Source organism: Salmo trutta, chromosome 7, assembly GCF_901001165.1.
Source record: "Salmo trutta chromosome 7, fSalTru1.1, whole genome shotgun sequence".
NCBI classification, from domain to species: Eukaryota; Metazoa; Chordata; class Actinopteri; order Salmoniformes; family Salmonidae; genus Salmo; species Salmo trutta.
In genome coordinates this window covers 5,997,481-6,015,140 of record NC_042963.1, presented here as the reverse complement: position 1 = coordinate 6,015,140, position 17,660 = coordinate 5,997,481, and the positions used below count along the sequence as shown (strand labels likewise).

General features: G+C 44.0%; 1 protein-coding gene across 2 annotated transcripts in view; it reads right to left on the bottom strand.

The window, feature by feature from the left end:
• Positions 1-17,660, bottom strand: part of LOC115196797 (ran-binding protein 10) — a 31,583-nt gene that overhangs the window by 1,762 nt on the left and 12,161 nt on the right. The window contains exons 2-14 of one of the 2 annotated variants that reach the window (XM_029757712.1): positions 14,213-14,324; positions 13,889-13,941; positions 8,353-8,520; positions 8,139-8,161; positions 4,384-4,568; positions 4,174-4,286; positions 3,963-4,071; positions 2,990-3,138; positions 2,655-2,862; positions 2,392-2,531; positions 1,564-1,709; positions 527-638; positions 121-262 (exon numbers count right to left, since the gene is read on the bottom strand). In XM_029757712.1, the coding sequence (XP_029613572.1) occupies positions 132-262; positions 527-638; positions 1,564-1,709; positions 2,392-2,531; positions 2,655-2,862; positions 2,990-3,138; positions 3,963-4,071; positions 4,174-4,286; positions 4,384-4,568; positions 8,139-8,161; positions 8,353-8,520; positions 13,889-13,941; positions 14,213-14,324 (1,649 nt within the window). In that variant the 3' untranslated portion in view covers positions 121-131. The remainder of the gene's footprint in view (positions 1-120; positions 263-526; positions 639-1,563; positions 1,710-2,391; positions 2,532-2,654; positions 2,863-2,989; positions 3,139-3,962; positions 4,072-4,173; positions 4,287-4,383; positions 4,569-8,138; positions 8,162-8,352; positions 8,521-13,888; positions 13,942-14,212; positions 14,325-17,660) is intronic. The other variant, XM_029757713.1, reaches the window with a different exon arrangement.

Genomic DNA, 17,660 nt, shown 5'->3' with positions numbered 1-17,660 from the left:
TAACAGCATGGGCCGTGTGTAGTCAAAAAAAGTCCTAAAAAGTTCCTTATAGGTAAAACAGTGCATTGATGTGGTGCTTTAAGGGGAGGGGAGTATGTGTGGGTGTCTGTCCAGACTCACCTGGACTGGGGCTAGTGCAAAAAGTTGTCTACTCTGGCGAAGGAACAGGACCCTGAGCGGACCCTGGCCATGAGCTGGACACACTCTGTGGCCTGACCCAGAGCAAGCATCAGAGGGGGCTGCTTAGGCAAGTTCTGAGACTCTGAGGGGCAAAAGACAACATCAGGGTGTGTACATTAGCTAATAAAGCATGTGTGACTCAAACATGTACATGGGAAAATGTGCAATGTGTATTCATTAGAAGAGAGTTAACATACACACTACCAAGCGTATTACTTTTGTGGTGCTGGGAGTTACTGCCCCCCAAAAATATTGTAGAAAAAGAAAAATAGCTTGTGTGAGTGAAAGATATTTTTAAATCGGAGTATTCATGACATTATGTACTGTATGTGAAACTTAGCCTTACCCAAGATGGCGCTGTTAAGAGCAGAGCAGATATTCTCTCTCTGCATTGGGTCTAGCTGTTGCCCCACTGGGCAGTTCCAGGGATCCGAATATGCTAATAAACTGAACGCATCCTGTGATAAAAGAGAGAGAGAAAGGGATAGGGAGAGAGAGAAAGGGATAGGGAGAGAGAGAAAGGGATAGGGAGAGAGAGAAAGGGATAGGGAGAGAGAGAAAGGGATAGGGAGAGGGACAAAGGGATAGGGAGAGGGAGAAAGGGATAGGGAGAGAGAGAAAGGGATAGGGAGAGAGAGAAAGGGATAGGGAGAGGGAGAAAGGGATAGGGAGAGGGAGAAAGGGATAGGGAGAGAGAGAAAGGGATAGGGAGAAAGGGATAGGGAGAGAGAGAAAGGGATAGGGAGAGAGAGAAAGGGATAGGGAGAGAGAGAAAGGGAGAGGGAGAAAGGGATAGGGAGAGGGAGAAAGGGATAGGGAGAGAGAGAAAGGGATAGGGAGAGAGAGAAAGGGATAGGGAGAGAGAGAAAGGGATAGGGAGAGGGAGAAAGGGATAGGGAGAGGGAGAAAGGGATAGGGAGAGAGCGAGAAAGAAAAAAGCAGGACCAGTAAAAGCCCATTAAGGACTATGATTTGGAAGCAGTATAATGGTCTGTCTTATACAGAGGGAACATCAGACACTTTCAGTGGATCTACCTTAATTGTCAGAGAACAATACTAGGGACAGACTTTCTAATGGTCATATACAAGTAGTAGTGTGTAAACTGCAGTATTAACCATAAACCAAACCTTCCCCATTCGGTGGTTGACAATTATACAATTCGTAAGTCACAGGCTGTGTTTACACAGGCAGTCCAATTCTGATCTTTTTTTCCCACTTCCTCAGATCAGCTCTGAAAAAGATCTGATGTGAAAATATCTGATATGATTGGTCAAAAGACCAATTAGTGGAAAAAATAATACTAGAATTGAACTGCCTGTGTGAACGCAGCCAGTGTCCCACAGTGTGCCAGTCTTCTATTGTGTGAAACCCCCCCCGGGTACCTGCAGCATCTTCTTGTGTGTGACGTTCTTGCCGTATTCACGGCACAGCTGCTCGTTGAGGCCCTGCAGTTCACGGCCAAACTGGATCATCCTCTCTGTGGCTGCCTGGTTCCCTCCACACAGCTGTCTGGAGGCACAGCTATCCTCTACCAGGACACACACAGCCACAAGGGTCAAAGCACAGCCACGGACAGAGTGCATTTGACACTTCACATAATAACATACTCACTGTGGTCACTAAAGATCCCATGGCACTTATCGTAAGAGTAGGGGTGTTAACCCCGGTGTCCTGGCTAAATTCCCAATCTGGCCCTCATACCATCACCTAATCATCCCCAGTTTACAATTGGCTCATTCCACCCCCTCCCCTCCCTGTAACTATTCCCCAGGTCGTTGCTGTAAATGAGAATGTGTCCTCAGTCAACTTTCCTGGTAAAATACGGGTACAGAAAAAAATATGTATGGACAAACATACACTTTCATTCAGTAATTTTCATAATGTCAGTGAGACACCTTGTAAAAAATAAAAGCTGCTGTCTATTTCATTTAGCAACCTTGACGACACAAACATCTGCCTGACTGGATTATGTTTGAGCTCAATTTAGAAACGCATATCCCCAGATATCCAGCCAGTCAGAAAGGAAAAAAGGAGAAAAGCAGACACACAGTGACAGTCAGAGAGAGGGAGAGGAAGAATGACAAAGAGAGATAGACAAAAGTGACAAAGAAAACATTGTGGTAGTGACATTGACACCTGGGACAAGGTGTGTGCGCCTGACAATCAAAACAGTAAGCGCTTGTGTGAGCGCACGTGTCAAGCGTCTGTACCTGCCACTCCGTTGCCCAGGCTGATGTCCTGAGCCTGCAGGATTTCCTGGTGCTTGTAGGTCCCATTCATGATCCGAGCAGAGCGGTTCTCTGCCACCCCGTTAGTGTAGTGCTCAGCCTCAATCTCCATCTCACTGTCACTGCAGAGGAGACAAACACAGGGACAGGTTCAGTCATCCGTCATAATATCGCAGATGGTCTGCTTTTCTCCCACACCAGTTAAATACGCAACCACGATAAAAAACAAACACATAGACCCTTGCCTTGCCACACACCTGGTCTCCTCCTGGTTGCTGGTGCCACTGTGAGGCTGGGACTTGGTGGAGTCAGTGGAGTTGGACTCGGAGTAATTGACAGAGGAAGGGGAGGAAGAGGAGGAGGAGGAGGCAGAGCTGACGCCTGGATACTTGTTGTGGCTCTTGTTCTTGTTGGGAGGGGTGACCCCGTTACTGCATGTGGGGCTGTCTGCTCCTGGAGATGACAGAGCCAAGGTGAAACAGACGCATACAATAGATGGACAATACTCTCGCTTATCTCATTTGTGTTTTTAACACACTGGGCAGATGGATAGGTAAGTGTGAAGGTGTGTTTCCCTTACCTGCACTGTGCAGATTGGGGTTGGTGGCTCCATGTCGGGGGCTCAGGCTGGGGGAGCCAGGGTAGCTGTCCTGGGACTTGGGGGAGCGGACACTGAAGCATCGTACCTCACTGTCTGTACCGTTCACCATCTCCACAAACTGCCGACACCTGGGAGATACGGGCAACCATGAATCTGTCTGACATCTAGTCTACAATCTGCTACAATGTCTGACCTGCTTTGTCCTGGAGTACATTGTACCATCTGATATTAAACCTTTCATTCTGCTTAACTGTCAGATATCACTTGCTTGAACAAAAACTGTCTGAATGAAAACTGTCAACTACAATTACTGCAAAACTTCAGTTGCTTTCAGAAGTCGGCAAAGGTGAGGCTGTGTAAGATCATGTCTTTGTACCCAGAAATGTGTAAATGTAACAGGAACAAGTCAGACTGGTTACGGAGTATGAGTATCTGGCTTTATGGATACATGTCACTATGACCGGATGAATGTCAAACAGATCAGCGCCTGTTCTGTTCTGCTCACTCGTCTTCCATGACAAAATGGAGCAACAGGCATGACCAATCAAAATCAGGAGTTCCCTCGGCGGCAACAACTGTGACCTTGTGCTTACCCTGCCCCCTCCCATCTCTGTGTAACTGCTACAACAAGCTCCTCTCTTCCTCTATAAGAGAGCCATAAACAATGGCCACCTAGCTGTGGGTCTGCGTCTCCAAAAGACTTTCAGCAGACCACAGTATTTATTAATGTCATCTAATGTCTTTGTGCCATAAACACACAGCTGGGCAGCAGGCCAGAGCTTTACTGACAAAATGCTCCTGTGGTTGTGTTGTATGTGCCGGAGCCTGCAAAGACACTACAAGACTGGCAGAGAGTGCTTATTTAGGCCCTACAATTCCAATACTTCTTAAATGTAACCTTTAGATTAACACTCCCATAAAAGAGTCCCATAGTTGGTTCAAGGCTGCTCACTTCAACATGAAGAGTAGATTGGGGTTGTGTTCTAGAAGTCCAGGGTACAGCTGTTGTGTGGCTTCGATGGCCTCTCCAACCCGCCCTGCCAATACCAGCTTCTGTATTCCTGTGAGTAGAAAGAGGAATATTATCATTCAAAACTGTATGACTCTGATTGGTCCTCAGTGTTTCTGTGGTACTGTCAGAGTGGAGTCTGTGTGGTTCTCACTCTGCCGGTTCTTTATGGAGGTCTGGTCCTCCTGGATCAAGGTCTCTGTAGCCCTGGCGAAGGCTGTGGCCGTAGCACAGTACCCATGATGCACCAGGTAGGTGGATACCATACTGGAAGAATCAAAGACATGGTTTAGCCTTACAGTAGAAGAGAAAGACACAGCAGTCTGTTAGGGTGAAAAGTGTAATGTCGATAAGGATCTCTTACTTCTGCAGCACTGCCTGCCACTCCCCGAGTCTCTCGCCGATGGGGAAGCGGGCGATCATGCCATGGATCTTAGCCCTCCACTCACTCATATAGTCCTCAATGTCAAACACAAAGGGCTGCTGGCCAAAGTTAGCATCCACAATCTCTCCAGGAGTCTGCAGGCCCACTGTGGGGTACAGGTTTGGCTGTGGGTAGAGGGTAAGGTGTGAACACAGGCATATACAATATTAGCTTTGCACACCTTGGCAAGCGCACATTCCCAATCTGGCCATAATAGGAAGAACTTGCCTTTAATTTTTATCATTTGATCAAATCAAACTTTGTCACATGCGCCAAATACAATAGGTGTAGACCTTGCTGTGAAATGCTTACTTACAAGCCCTTAACCAACAATGCAGTTCATGAATAAGTTAAGAAAGTATATACCAAATAAACTGAAGTAAAAAATAAAAGGTAACACAATAAAATAACAATAACGAGGCAACATACAGGGTACCGAGTCAGTGTGCAGGGGTACAGGTTAGTCGAGGTAATTTGTACATGTGGGGCAGGCGGGCGTCAATGTAAATAGTCCGGGTGGCCATTTGATTAATTGCTCTGCAGTCTTATGGCTTTGGGGTAGAAGCTGTTAAGGAGTGTTTGGCCACGCAGTCGTGGGTGAAAAGGGAGTACATGAGGGGACTGAGCATGCACCCCTGAGGGGTCCCAATGTTGAGGATCAGCGTGGCAGACATGTTGTTGCCTACTCTTACCACCTGGGGGCATCCCGTCAGGAAGTCCAGAATCCAGTTGCAGAGGGAGGTGTTTAGTCCCAGGGTCCTTAGTGATGAGCTTTGTGGGCACTATGGTGTTGAACGCTGAGCTGTAGTCAATGAACAGCATTCTCACATAGGCGTTAATTTTGTCCAGGTGAGAAAGGACAGTGTGGAGTGCAATTGCGTCATCTATGGATCTGTTGGGGCTGTATGCGAATTGGAGTGGGTCTAGTGTATCCGGGATGCTGTTGATGTGAGCCATGACCAGCCTTTCAATGCACTTCATGGCTACCGACGTGAGTGCTAAGGGCAGTAATCATTTAGGCAGGTTACCTTCGCTTCCTTGGACAGAGAGACTATGGTGGTCAGCTTGAAACATGTAGGTATTACAGACTCGGTCAGGGAGAGCTTGAAAATGTCAGTGAAGACACTTGCCAGCTGGTCTGCGCATGCCTTGAGTACACGTCCTGGTAATCCGTCTGGCCCCGCGGCTTTGAGAATGTTGACCTGCATAACAGTTCTTGCTCACGTCGGCCACCGAGAGCGTTATCACTCAGTCGTCCGGAACAGCTGGTGCTCTCATGCATGCTTCAGTGTTGCTTGCCTCGAAGCGAGCATAAAAAGGCATTTAGCTCGTCTGGTAGGCTGGGCAGCTTGCGGCTGGGTTTCCCTTTGTAGTCCGTAATAGTTTTCAAGCCCTGCCACATACGACGAGTGTCAGAGCTGGTGTAGTAGGATTCAATCTTAATCTTGTATTGACGCTTTGCCTGTTTGATGATTCGTCTGAGGGCGTAGCGGGATTTCTTATAAGCGTCCGAGTTAGCGTCCTTGAAAGCGGCAGCTCTAGCCTTTAGCTAGTGGTTGGGATATGTACGTACAGTCCCTGTGGGGACGACGTTGTCAATGCACTTATTGATGAAGCCGATGACTGAGGTGGTATACTCCTCAATGCCATTGGATAAATCCCGGAACATATTCCAGTCTGTGCTAGAAAAACAGTCCTGTAGCGTAGCATCCGCGTCATCTGACCACTTCCGAATTGAGCGAGTCACTGGTACTTCCGGCTTTAGTTTTTGCTTGTAAGCAGGAATCAGGAGGATAGAATTATGGTCAGATTTGCCAAATGGAGGGCGAGCTTTGTATGCGGTGTAAAGGGGGTCAAGTTTTTTTCCCCCTCTGGTTGCACATGTGACATGCTGGTAGAAATGAGGCAAAACAGATTTAAGTTTGCCTGCATTAAATTCCCCGTCCACTAGGAGCGCCACTTTTGGATGAGCATTTTCTTGTTTGCTTATGGCCTTATACAGCTCGTTGAGTGCGGTCTTAGAGCCAGCATCGGTTTGTGGTAGTAAATAGATGGCTACGAATAATATAGAACTCTGTTGGTAGATAGTGTGGTCTACAGCTTATCATGAAGTACTCTACCTCAGGCGAGCAAAACCTAGAGACTACTTTAATACTAGACATTGTGCACCAGCTGTTATTGTCAAAGACACACACACCTCATCTTACCAGATGTAGCTTCTCTGTCCTGCCGATGCATGGAAAATCCCACCAGCTCTATATTATCCATGTCGTCGTTCAGCCACGACTCGGTGAAACATAAGATATTACAGTTTTTAATGTCCCGTTGGTAGGATAGTCTTGATTGTATATTATCCATTTTGTTTTCCAATGATTGCACGTTGGCCAATAGAATGAATGGTAGTGGAGGTTCACTCACTCGCCTACGAATTCTCAGAAGGCAGCCCGACCTCCACCCCCTTTTTCTCCGTCTTTTCTTCACGCAAATGACGGGGATTTGGGCCCGCTCCCTAGAAAGCAGTATATCCTTCGCGTTGGACTCGTTAAAGAAAACATCTTTGTCCAGTTCGAGGTTAGTAATCGCTGTTCTGATGTCCAGAAGTTGTTGTCAGTCATAAGAGACGGTAGCAGCAACATTATGTACAAAATAAGTACAAAAATAAGTTCAACAATGTGAAAAAAACGAACAAAACAGCACAGTTGGTTCAGAGCCCGTAAAACGGCAGCCATCCCCTCCGATGCCATTGGCATGGCAACCGTGAATAATATATGACATTCATATCATCATCATCAATGGAAGGAGCAAAGCTACCGCTACTGAATTACCCTAATTTAAAGTTGACAGTCATGCTATTCAAAATAATATTGAAGGCTACTACACACACTATTAAAATGGCACAAGTAAAGAATGTCAGATGAGGAAGTCAAGGAAACAGTATAGAGTACTATACATGGGTTTTCAACCGGGGGTCCTTGCAGGGGTTCCGCAACAATATAAAAATAAAATTGTGTTTTTATGAATATTGCTAGAAACAATCAAATCAAATGTATTTATAAAGCTCTCATTACATCAGCTGATATCTTAAAGTGCTGTACAGAAACCAAGCCTAAAACCCCAAACAGCAAGCAATGCTGGTGTAGAAGCACAACAATAGAATAAACACGTTTTGAATTACATATCTACAGTAGAAAATAGGAGAATATCTTATTTCTAATTGTATGAGCTTTGTTTCTCAATTCCTAATATTGAGCAAATTACACTCATTTGGTGCTAATTATACTCAATGGAGTATCTGACATAGGCTTTGAGAAACCACTGGTGAACAGGCTACCAGTGCAAAAAGTGCCGCTGGCTGCTGGTAAGCTTTCTTGACTTGGACATTCATTTTGCTAACACATGACTAACCTTTGTTTAACCAGTTAAACAGATGCTCATAGCAAAAATACGTTTGGAGTTACCTTTCTAGCTAACAGGCTGAGTTTACACCTCTTACAATTATAATGTGGAGAGGTTGGACGTGAAAAAATTTGTTTGCTAACATATGATGGGGGTCCCTGGGCTGCCGGTTTGACTGGGAGGGGGGTCCCTGGGCAAAATAAGTTGAAGACCCCTGCTATACAATATACCACACATGTAAAACAACAGAAGTCCTTGAAATTGAATAAAATATGTCCACATTTCAGTATAATACTCACAGGGAGGTCTGTAAAAGCAACACCTGAAGAACAAACAGAGAAAAACAAATGTTAATGGAGTGGAAGATATAAAAAAATATAGAATTTGCAATCAAGTAAACAGAATGTTATACATCGCGTGGGAACATATCAAAATGTGTGAAGCATAGTGCATTTTCATATAACAGTTAACTTGGATGTTTATTCCCCAGCACTGTTGGTGTCCAGTTCTCACCTAGACTGATGCCATTCTTGGTGTAGAAACAGGTGTTATTAATTAGGTTCACACAGCAGCCAATCACATCTCCAGTGGTGAAGGTTGGGCCATATGGTTGGCCAGTCCCTGAAGAGCAGAAGGAGTGTCCGTCGTCACCGTGGTAACCATACGAGTGCTTGTCCCAACCTGGGATAGGAGACAAAGGCAGAAGTGATGTAAGGAAATCTAGACCTATGGTACATGAATATTACACAACATGGTGGAAACAAATAGAGAAACTCAACACTTCCATAAGCTTACAACTACAGTTAACCATTCTCATCTCACATCTAGCTAGATTAATATGCATCAGTTAATGGTTAGGGCAGTGCCACTCATACATTAGAGAGGGGAAGGAGTGAGATGGGTGAGCCAGCAGTGTGATGAGCAATAATATCCCCATAAAAGACTGTGACACCGGAGGAGCTGAGCCTGACAAATGGTCTCTTTCATTTGGATATCCCCACTTGTGTCCTGTGTAGCATGTGCAATACTCTGGGTGGCCAGCGAGAGGCATCGGTCTCTGAATAGGAGCACTGACTGATGAGTCATACTCAAAACAGAGCAATACGTGTGTGCATGGTATCAATAGGGACAGGGAAGGAGAGTAGACTGCATGGGCAGAGGGAGCTCTGTATGGAGAGATCTTCAGTGCATGTGTTTGTGTGGGGGGTTGTATTGTGTAGGCTTGTGTGTGTCTGCAGATTGTATATTGGTCGGCTCAATCAGTGTCTGTCACCAACCAAAAAGAGAAAGTGGCGCAGAGAAAGTAGGTCGTGTGTGAACTGTGAGGTATTAGATTAATCTGCGGAGCAGCGCCGACAGGGATATTACTCCTAAAGCTGGGCTCAGTGTTCCCTACATGCTAATGAAATGGGCAGGGCTCCACTATGGGATCAGACACACAGAGGTCAACAAGGAATTTACAACTATTACAGCCAGGATCTAAACAACCACCTACACAAATGTACAAAAGTCTGTTGGCATATAATGTACTAGAAACCCAGTAACAAAATAAATATTCATAAACAATGTTCATACAACTAAACTCTCCAACACAACAGCGCACCCCATTTCCACCATATTCCAACCATTGTGTAACACAGACACATTTGAAGCAATCAGAGCAGGGTGTGAATGAAGAGCAGTTGTAGTCAGCAAGAGCATGTAGAATTGGCTGGATGAGTCCAAAGCATTCCAAAGGCCTCAGGCGCCATGGAGAACCCAATAGGCAGGTGTGACAGCATGAGGAAGGGGTCATACAATTGGTCAGCGCAGCATGGAGGAATGATCTAATTGGCAGGGAATCGCATCAGTGCACAAGAGGAAACATAGCTCCCATGGGCCTAAGTCAGAAATATACCCACCCTCCTGTCCTGTGTCACAGCAGCCACTGTAACAATCAGTGATCTCTTCATGTGTGTGAGACAGTGTGTGTGCGTGCGTGCATGGGTGTGGGGGGAGAGGGCGAGAGAGTACTTGATGGAGTAAAGCAAGAATGTATTCTCTACATGCACTTTATGCTCATCCCCCATTGCCTGTTCTTAAGTTCCACCTTTGCGTCTTTTATTTTCAGTTTTGTACACCAGCTTCAAACAGCTGAAAATACTATATTTTTGGTTATGGAAAATATATTTCACAGCGGTTTAGATGGTACAATGATTCTCAAGACCAGTGGTCCCGTACCCCTTCAAACATTCAACCTCCAGCTGCGTACCACCTCTAGCACCAGGGTCAGCTGACTCTCAAATGTTTTTTTTTGCCATCATTTTAAGCCTGCCACACACGCACTATACGATACATTTATTAAACATAAGAATGAGTGTGAGTTGTTGTCACAACCCGGCTCATGGGAAGTGACAAAGAGCTCTTATAGGACCAGGGCACAAATAATAATCAATAATTTTGCCATCTTACATATAAAACTTGATTTGTTAATCATAAACTGTGAATAACTCACCACAGGTTAATGAGAAGGGTGTGCTTGAAAGGATGCAAATAACTCTGCAATGTTGGGTTGTATTGGAGAGGGGTCTCAGCCTTAAATCATTTTCCACACACAGTCTGTGCCTGTATTTAGTTCATGCTAGTGAGGGCCGAGAATCCACTCTCATATAGGTGCGTGGTTGCAAAGGGCATCAGTGTCTTAACAGCGCAATTTGCCAAGGGAGGATACTCTGAGTGCAGCCTAATCCAGATGCAATGCAAATAGTCTGGGTTGTCAATTGATTAGATGTTCAGGAGTCTTGTGGTTTGGGGGCAGAAGCTCTTTAGAAGCCTCTTGGACCTAGACTAGGCGCGCCGTTACTGCTTGCCGTGCGGTAGCAGAGAGAACAGTCTATGACTAGGGTGGCTGGGGTCTTTGATTATTTTAGGGCCTTCCTCTGACACCACCTGGTATAGAGGTCCTGGATGGCAGGAAACTTGGCCCCAGTGATGTACTGGGCCGTATGCACTACCCTCTGTAGTGCTTTGAGGTCGGAGGCCGAGCAGTTGCCATACCAGGCAGTGATACAACCAGTCAGGATGCTCTCGATGGTGCACCTGTATAACCTTTTTGAGGATCTGAGGACCCATGCCAAATCTTTTCAGTGTCCTGAGGGGGAATAGGTTTTGTCATGCCCTCTTCACAACTGTCTTGGTGTTCTTGGATCATGTTAGTTTGTTGGTGATGTGGACGCCAAGGAACTTGAAGCTCTCAACCTGCTCTACTACAGCCCCGTCAATGAGAATGGGAGCGTGCTCAGTCCTCCTTTTCCTGCAGTTCACAATCGCCTTTGTCTTGATCACATTGAGGGAGAGGTTGTTGTCCTGGCACCACACGGCCAGGTCTCTGACCTCCTCCCTATAGGCTGTCTCATCGTTGTCGGTGATCAGGTCTACCACTGTTGTGTCATCAGCAAACTTAATGATGGTGTTGGAGTCGTACCTGGCCATGCAGTCATGTGTGAACAGGGAGTACAGGAGGGGACTGAGCTCGCACCCGAGGGGCCCCCCATGTTAAGGATCAGCATGGCGGATGTGTTGTTACCTACCACCTGGGGGCGGCCCGTCAGGAAGTCCAGGATCCAGTTGCAGAGGGAGGTGTTAAGTACCCCGGTCCTTAGCTTAGTGATGAGCTTTGAGGGCACTATGGTGTTGAACGCTGAGCTGTAGTCAATGAATAGCATTCTCACATAGGTGTTCCTTTTGTCCAGGTGGGAAAGGGCAGTGTGGAGTGCAATAGAGATGGCATCATCTGTGGATCTGTTGGTGCGGTATGCAAATTGGAGTGGGTCAACGGTTTCTGGGGTAATGGTGATGATGTGAGCCATGACAAGCCTTTCAAAGCATTTCAAGGCTACAGATGTGAGTGCTACTGGTCAGTAGCCATTTAGGCAGGTTACCTTGGTGGTCTGATTAAAACATGTTGGTATTACAGACTTGGACAGGGAAAGGTTGAAAATGTCAGTGAAGACACTTACCAGTTGGTCAGCGCATGCTCAGAGTACACATCCTGGTAATCCGTCTGGCCCTGCGGCCTTGTGAATGTTGACTTGTTTGAAGGTCTTACTCCCATCGGCTGCATAGAGCGTGATCACACAGTCGTCCGGAACAGCTGATGCTCTCATGAATGTTTCCAGTGTTACTTGCCTCAAAGTGGGCATAGAAGTTATTTAGCTCGTCTGATAGGCTCGTGTCACTGGGCAGCTCTCGGTTGTGCTTCCCTTTGTAGTCTGTAATAGTTTGCAAGCTCTGCCACATCCGATGAGCGTCGGAGCCGGTATAGTACAATTCGTATTGACGCTTTGCCTGTTTGATGGTTTGTCAGAGGACATAGCGGGATTTCTTATAAGCTTCCGGGTTAGAGTCCTGCTCCTTGAAAGCGGCAGCACTACCCTTCAGCTCAGTGCGAATGTTGCCTGTAATCCATGGCTTCTGGTTGGGGTATATACGTACGGTCACTGTGGGGACGACGTACTCGATGCACTTATTGATAAAGCCAGAGATCGATGTGGTGTACTACTCAATGCCATTAGGAAGAATCCCAGAACATATTACAGTCTGTGCTAGCAAAACAGTCCTGCAGTTTAGCATCTGCTTCATCTGAAAACTTTTTTATAGACCAAGTCACGGTTAATGTGATTGGCTACTTGTATTTGACATTGTGTTGTTATTTCGCTGAACAATAGATGGTTTAATTTTATTTTTGGCAGTGAAACGAGGCTACTCAGGCGAGAAAAAAACCTCACCCAAATGTATAGCCCCGTTGGAAAACGTGAATCACATTTTTATTTGGACTAACCCTGGGGGTAAGCACACCCCAGTTTGGGAATAGCTGCTCGACACTATACTTGCTTGTTTTGTCACAAACTTAAATTAGACAAACTATTATAATTTTTGCAACCAGGAACTGAGGGAGCAATTTCTGCATAGTGCACCTTTAACTGGTGATGAAATGAAAAGTGTGTGATTAACTATTTACTGCTGAGCAGTGGGCCAAGCCAGCGTGCAGATGGCCCTGTATTCATACACTGATACTGCTCTGTACTCTCCTTCGTGTTTGGTGGCAAACACTCATCTACTAGCCTGTTTGGTTACATCCAATCTTATCAGGCCCTGGCATGAGAGTGTTTCTGCTTGGATGGCTTCATTCACTGAACCAGGAGTGCTGCAGACTGACCACTTTGATCTATGCTCTGACTATTCTACAATGGGCTAAACATAACTGTATAGTGGAATATATGATTGAGGAAAATACTGCATTGAGAATGAAATGGCCTTGAGAGGATTACTAAATGAACAACAATTACAAATGTATTTCTCCCTTCCTCTTCAATGAATGTGAGCCGTCCTGTCTGTGGCAGCTCCACTTTCACCTGACCTTCATACAGGTCAGACAAAGGTATTGGGTGGTATTTTGCATGTTAAATGTCATCGCTCATTACTAAAGTCTCTGCGCAAACAAGTCCAGGCATGTTCTGTAACAGTCAGTCACGGTTTCAATGTGACATTAAATCTTGATCCATCCATTCCAGGCTCTCCAGAGGTGTATTCTTTTTTTAATTTAATAGAATAAATGTAACCTTTACTAGGCAAGTCAGTTAAGAACAAATTCTTATTTACAATGATGGCCACCCTATGGGACTCCCAATCACGGCCGGTTGTGATATAGCCTGGATTCGAACCAGGGTGTCTGTAGTGACGCCTCAAGCACTGAGATGCAGTGCCTAAGACCGTTGCACCACTAGGGAGCCCTGACAATACATCTGGAAACAAATATGGTTATAGATTCTGTAGATGAACAATGTCTGAGTTGTGATAATAGAAACACAGGTTTAGCTGTCCACAATCTATTACAGCCGAACAAACAAAACCTAACACACGCTGACTACTACTCCTTCTCCTTCAATACTTTACCAATCAAGCAAAGATTATGGGCAGGGTTCTAGCTGTGAACCCTATGACCTTCAAAACCCACACTCATCCTACAATCTAAACATTCCAGTCTGCCACTGCCTTCCCTCATACTCACCAGGCAGTCTGTTCATGTTGACCCCCTGGGCAGACAGACCAATCCCCATGTACCTGGAGACAACAACAGGAGATCAAAGGTCAGCGACAACATCATCAGTTTAGACAACATGAGTCCGTCTGATGAGTCAATAGCTGCTGATAAATCCTTTCAGTCCCCAAATTGCCTTCAGTTATTTACTGCTCTCTTTAGTTTCTCTACACAACATTTTCAACTGACTTAGAGGCTAATAGCTAACATGGGTAAACAAACCACAAGGTTCAAATGAAAAAGGTGGGAGGTCAGAACAGTCAGTGGAGTTACCAAGTATCAGCAAACCCTTACCCATCCCTGCCCTTGCTGACAATCTTCACTTCAAAGTAGTAGATCCCACAGGCGGCTGGTATGGGATGAGTGGCACGCACAGACGCGGCATCCTTGTGATTCTTCCCATGACCTACAAAAAGGAGCAAAAGTGTGTTACAGTCAGTATAGTACACCACACAAACAACCCACTGCTCTGTCAACCTGGAAAGGTCAATGTCAAGAGTGCATTAATCCAACCAGAAAAAAAATAGCTGAAAATGGCTTCTCTCTCTCCAAGGACCCTGAAAACCCTCATACTGTACGAATTACTAAACCCTTTCAAAACGCAACCATATCCCATCCCTGTCAATCCTACCTCAATTTACAATCACATTCGTCATGCAAATTCATACTCAAATTCTGTGACATGAAATCTGATAGCTCTTCAAAAGTTCCTTTCATAGGAGTATACATGCATGCTTAAAGATTTGCAATTTGCAGAAATCACTGCCATTTCCTGGTTGCTAAAATAATAGTTAGCCTAATTTCAGTTTATGTGACAAAACAAGCAATGAATAGTGTAGAGAGTTACTGTATCATCTAAACGGCTGTGAAATATATTTTCAATAAACAAAAATATGTATTTTTCAGCTGTTTGAAGCTGGTGTACAAACCCGAAAGTAAAAGACGCAAAAATGAAATGGTAGGCATAGAAATAGCACACAGAACAGATCCACCGCTTTTAAGACCTGCTTTCAATGACATTAACAGATCTATAATTTCTATGTGAATTTGGTCAGGTCGCCACAAAGTTACAGATTGCAGCTGCAAGGTCATTTCCATGAGCACCAACATGTGAAGTTCATAGGAGCATGTCAAATGAAAGCTAATAGTATATAAACACACACACACATCATTTAAAAAAAAAAAATTATTAAGGCATATACATTTTTCTACCATTTTCCATCCTAAAAATGTTGAATAAGCAAAGGCTTTGATATCTGGTCAAACCGATGTAAAAGGGGTCTTAGAAAACGTCTACCAGAAAAAGTTTTAAAAAGGTATTAGAAATACCTCAAAAAACAATGTTGAAGGAAAGAACCCTGCCAACTATTATCAAACACTTAGTTTCTGGGAAATGTTTCTGCCTTCTGCAAGTTTAGAAACATGGCCTTCATTTGTGCCTTGAAATTCCATTACCAAAAACCCAAATATCTTCCCTGTCCTTCATAACGGAGGATAATGAAAGTTTACAGAAGTAACAAGTAAAGATAAACCTATCAATTAGTTAGTGTTTCTACTGATATAAATAGTTTATGAATTATTAAGTGATTAAAACAAAATTCCATTACCAACTCTACTGTTCTGTGGTGCACTGTACCCGACTGAGGGCTACTGTGCTGTACATTAATGTCCTAACTTGTGAAACATAGATGTCTATGATTGGTTAAGATATGGTCCGGTCCAACCAAATTTAGCCTTGTTTGGGGCAGAGCTCATTAACAATAATAACCAATGTAAAATAATACCCAAATATGCAAAGGAGGATATTGCATATTTATAACTTTGTGTACCTTTTTAGGATACATCACCATGAAGAGAATGACATTTATATCCATAATTATGCATTTCTTTGTCGTACAGATCGGGAACCCATGATGAAATTCTGTTACTGCAATTCCGTTACCGGGTGTAAATCCACTTCACTTACTGTACTTCAATAACCTAAAGAGATTTTTTCAAAGTCAATGTGCCATGTCATACCTGACACCCCATTCTTTCTGCAGACATTGTTCAATCTTTACATTTGGAGCAGATATTTGGAAAATGTGCACACACAAAAAGAGGGAGATTTTACCGAAATTCTGTTACAAAACTTTGAATCTGCACAGTTCTTCTAGTAAAATGTTGTGTAAATTGTTAAAAGAAGTCCTTGTGCATAGCGTTGTATGGTTTGTTAAACCTTGAAATCAATGTTTTTTCTTTGGTATACGTACATTAAGTGAAAAATCGGAGTCCGTTATTGTGGAATTTGCCTTATCTAAAATCAGCAGCATGGAGTTAATTTACCCTGTAGAGTAATCTCATGGTCAGTGTAGTGAGGCCGTCACTGTCTCGCCACTCCATCGAGCTCATAATTGTGACAGCTCACAGGAGTATCCCAGAGCGCTTACACTTTGTGTATCAAATCAAATTTTATTGGTCACATGCGCCGACTACAACAAGTGTCTTTACAGTGAAATGCTTATTTATGAGCCCATTCCCAACAGTGCAGAGATAAAAAGGACTACAAATATTTGTTAAATAAAAAAGGAACACAATAAAAACAATAATGATGCAATATACAAGGAGTACCAGTACAGAGTCAATGTGCAGGGTTACAAGGTAGTTGAGGTAATTGAGATAGTATGTAGAACGTTGGTAGGAATAAAAGTGAGGCAATCTGGATATATCCTGAACAAAAATGCATGTCCCTCAAAACTTGAGACATCTGTGACATTGTGTTGTGTGACATAACTGCACATTTTAGAGTGGCCTTTAATTGTCCCCAGCACAAGGTGCACCTGTGTAATGATCATGCTGTTTAATCAACTTCTTGATATGCCACACCTGTCAGGTGGATGGATTATCTTGGCAAAGGAGAAATGCTCACTAACAGGGATGTAAACAAATTTGTGCACAACATTTGAGAGAATTAAGCTTAGCGTAGGGAGATTTTTTATTTCAGCTCATAAAACCAACACATTACATGTTGCGTTCATATTTTTGTTCAGTGTGTAATAAAACAGAGTAGCAGAAGCGTATGTGAAGTGTGAAAGTGTGTGTGTGGCGTCAATATGCATGTATGTTTGTGTTGGCGTGTCAGTGTAGTATGTGTGAGGGTGTGGATAGTCTAGAGAGTGTGCATAGAGTATCTTCTAAATCAAAGAGGAATACGTGACGCATGAATAATGTTAGCTACATGAAGTAGCTTAAAGAAACCATTAAATGTAGCTAAAGATTACAGGGTCCCCTATATTTACCTGACCACAATTAGTTGACTGTTTAGTCATTAGGCTGTTGGTCGACCAAGATTGTTTTAGTCGAGCAGTAACATATATACACACACTACCGTTCAAACGTTTGGGGGCACTAAGAAATGTCCTTGTTTTGGAAAGAAAAGCACATTTTTGTCCATTAAAATAACATCAAATTGATCAGAAATACAGTGTAGACATTGTTAATGTTGTAAATGACTATTGTAGCTGGAAACGGCATATTTTTTTATGGAATATCTACATAGGCGTACAGAGGCCCATTATCAGCAACCATCACTCCTGTGTTCCAATGGCACGTTTTGTTAGCTAATCCAAGTTTATCATTTTAAAAGGCTAATTGATCATTAGAAAACCCTTTTGCAATTATGTTAGCACAGCTGAAAACTGTTCTGATTAAAGAAGCAATAAAACTGGCCTTCTTTAGACTAGTTGAGTATCTGGAGCATCAG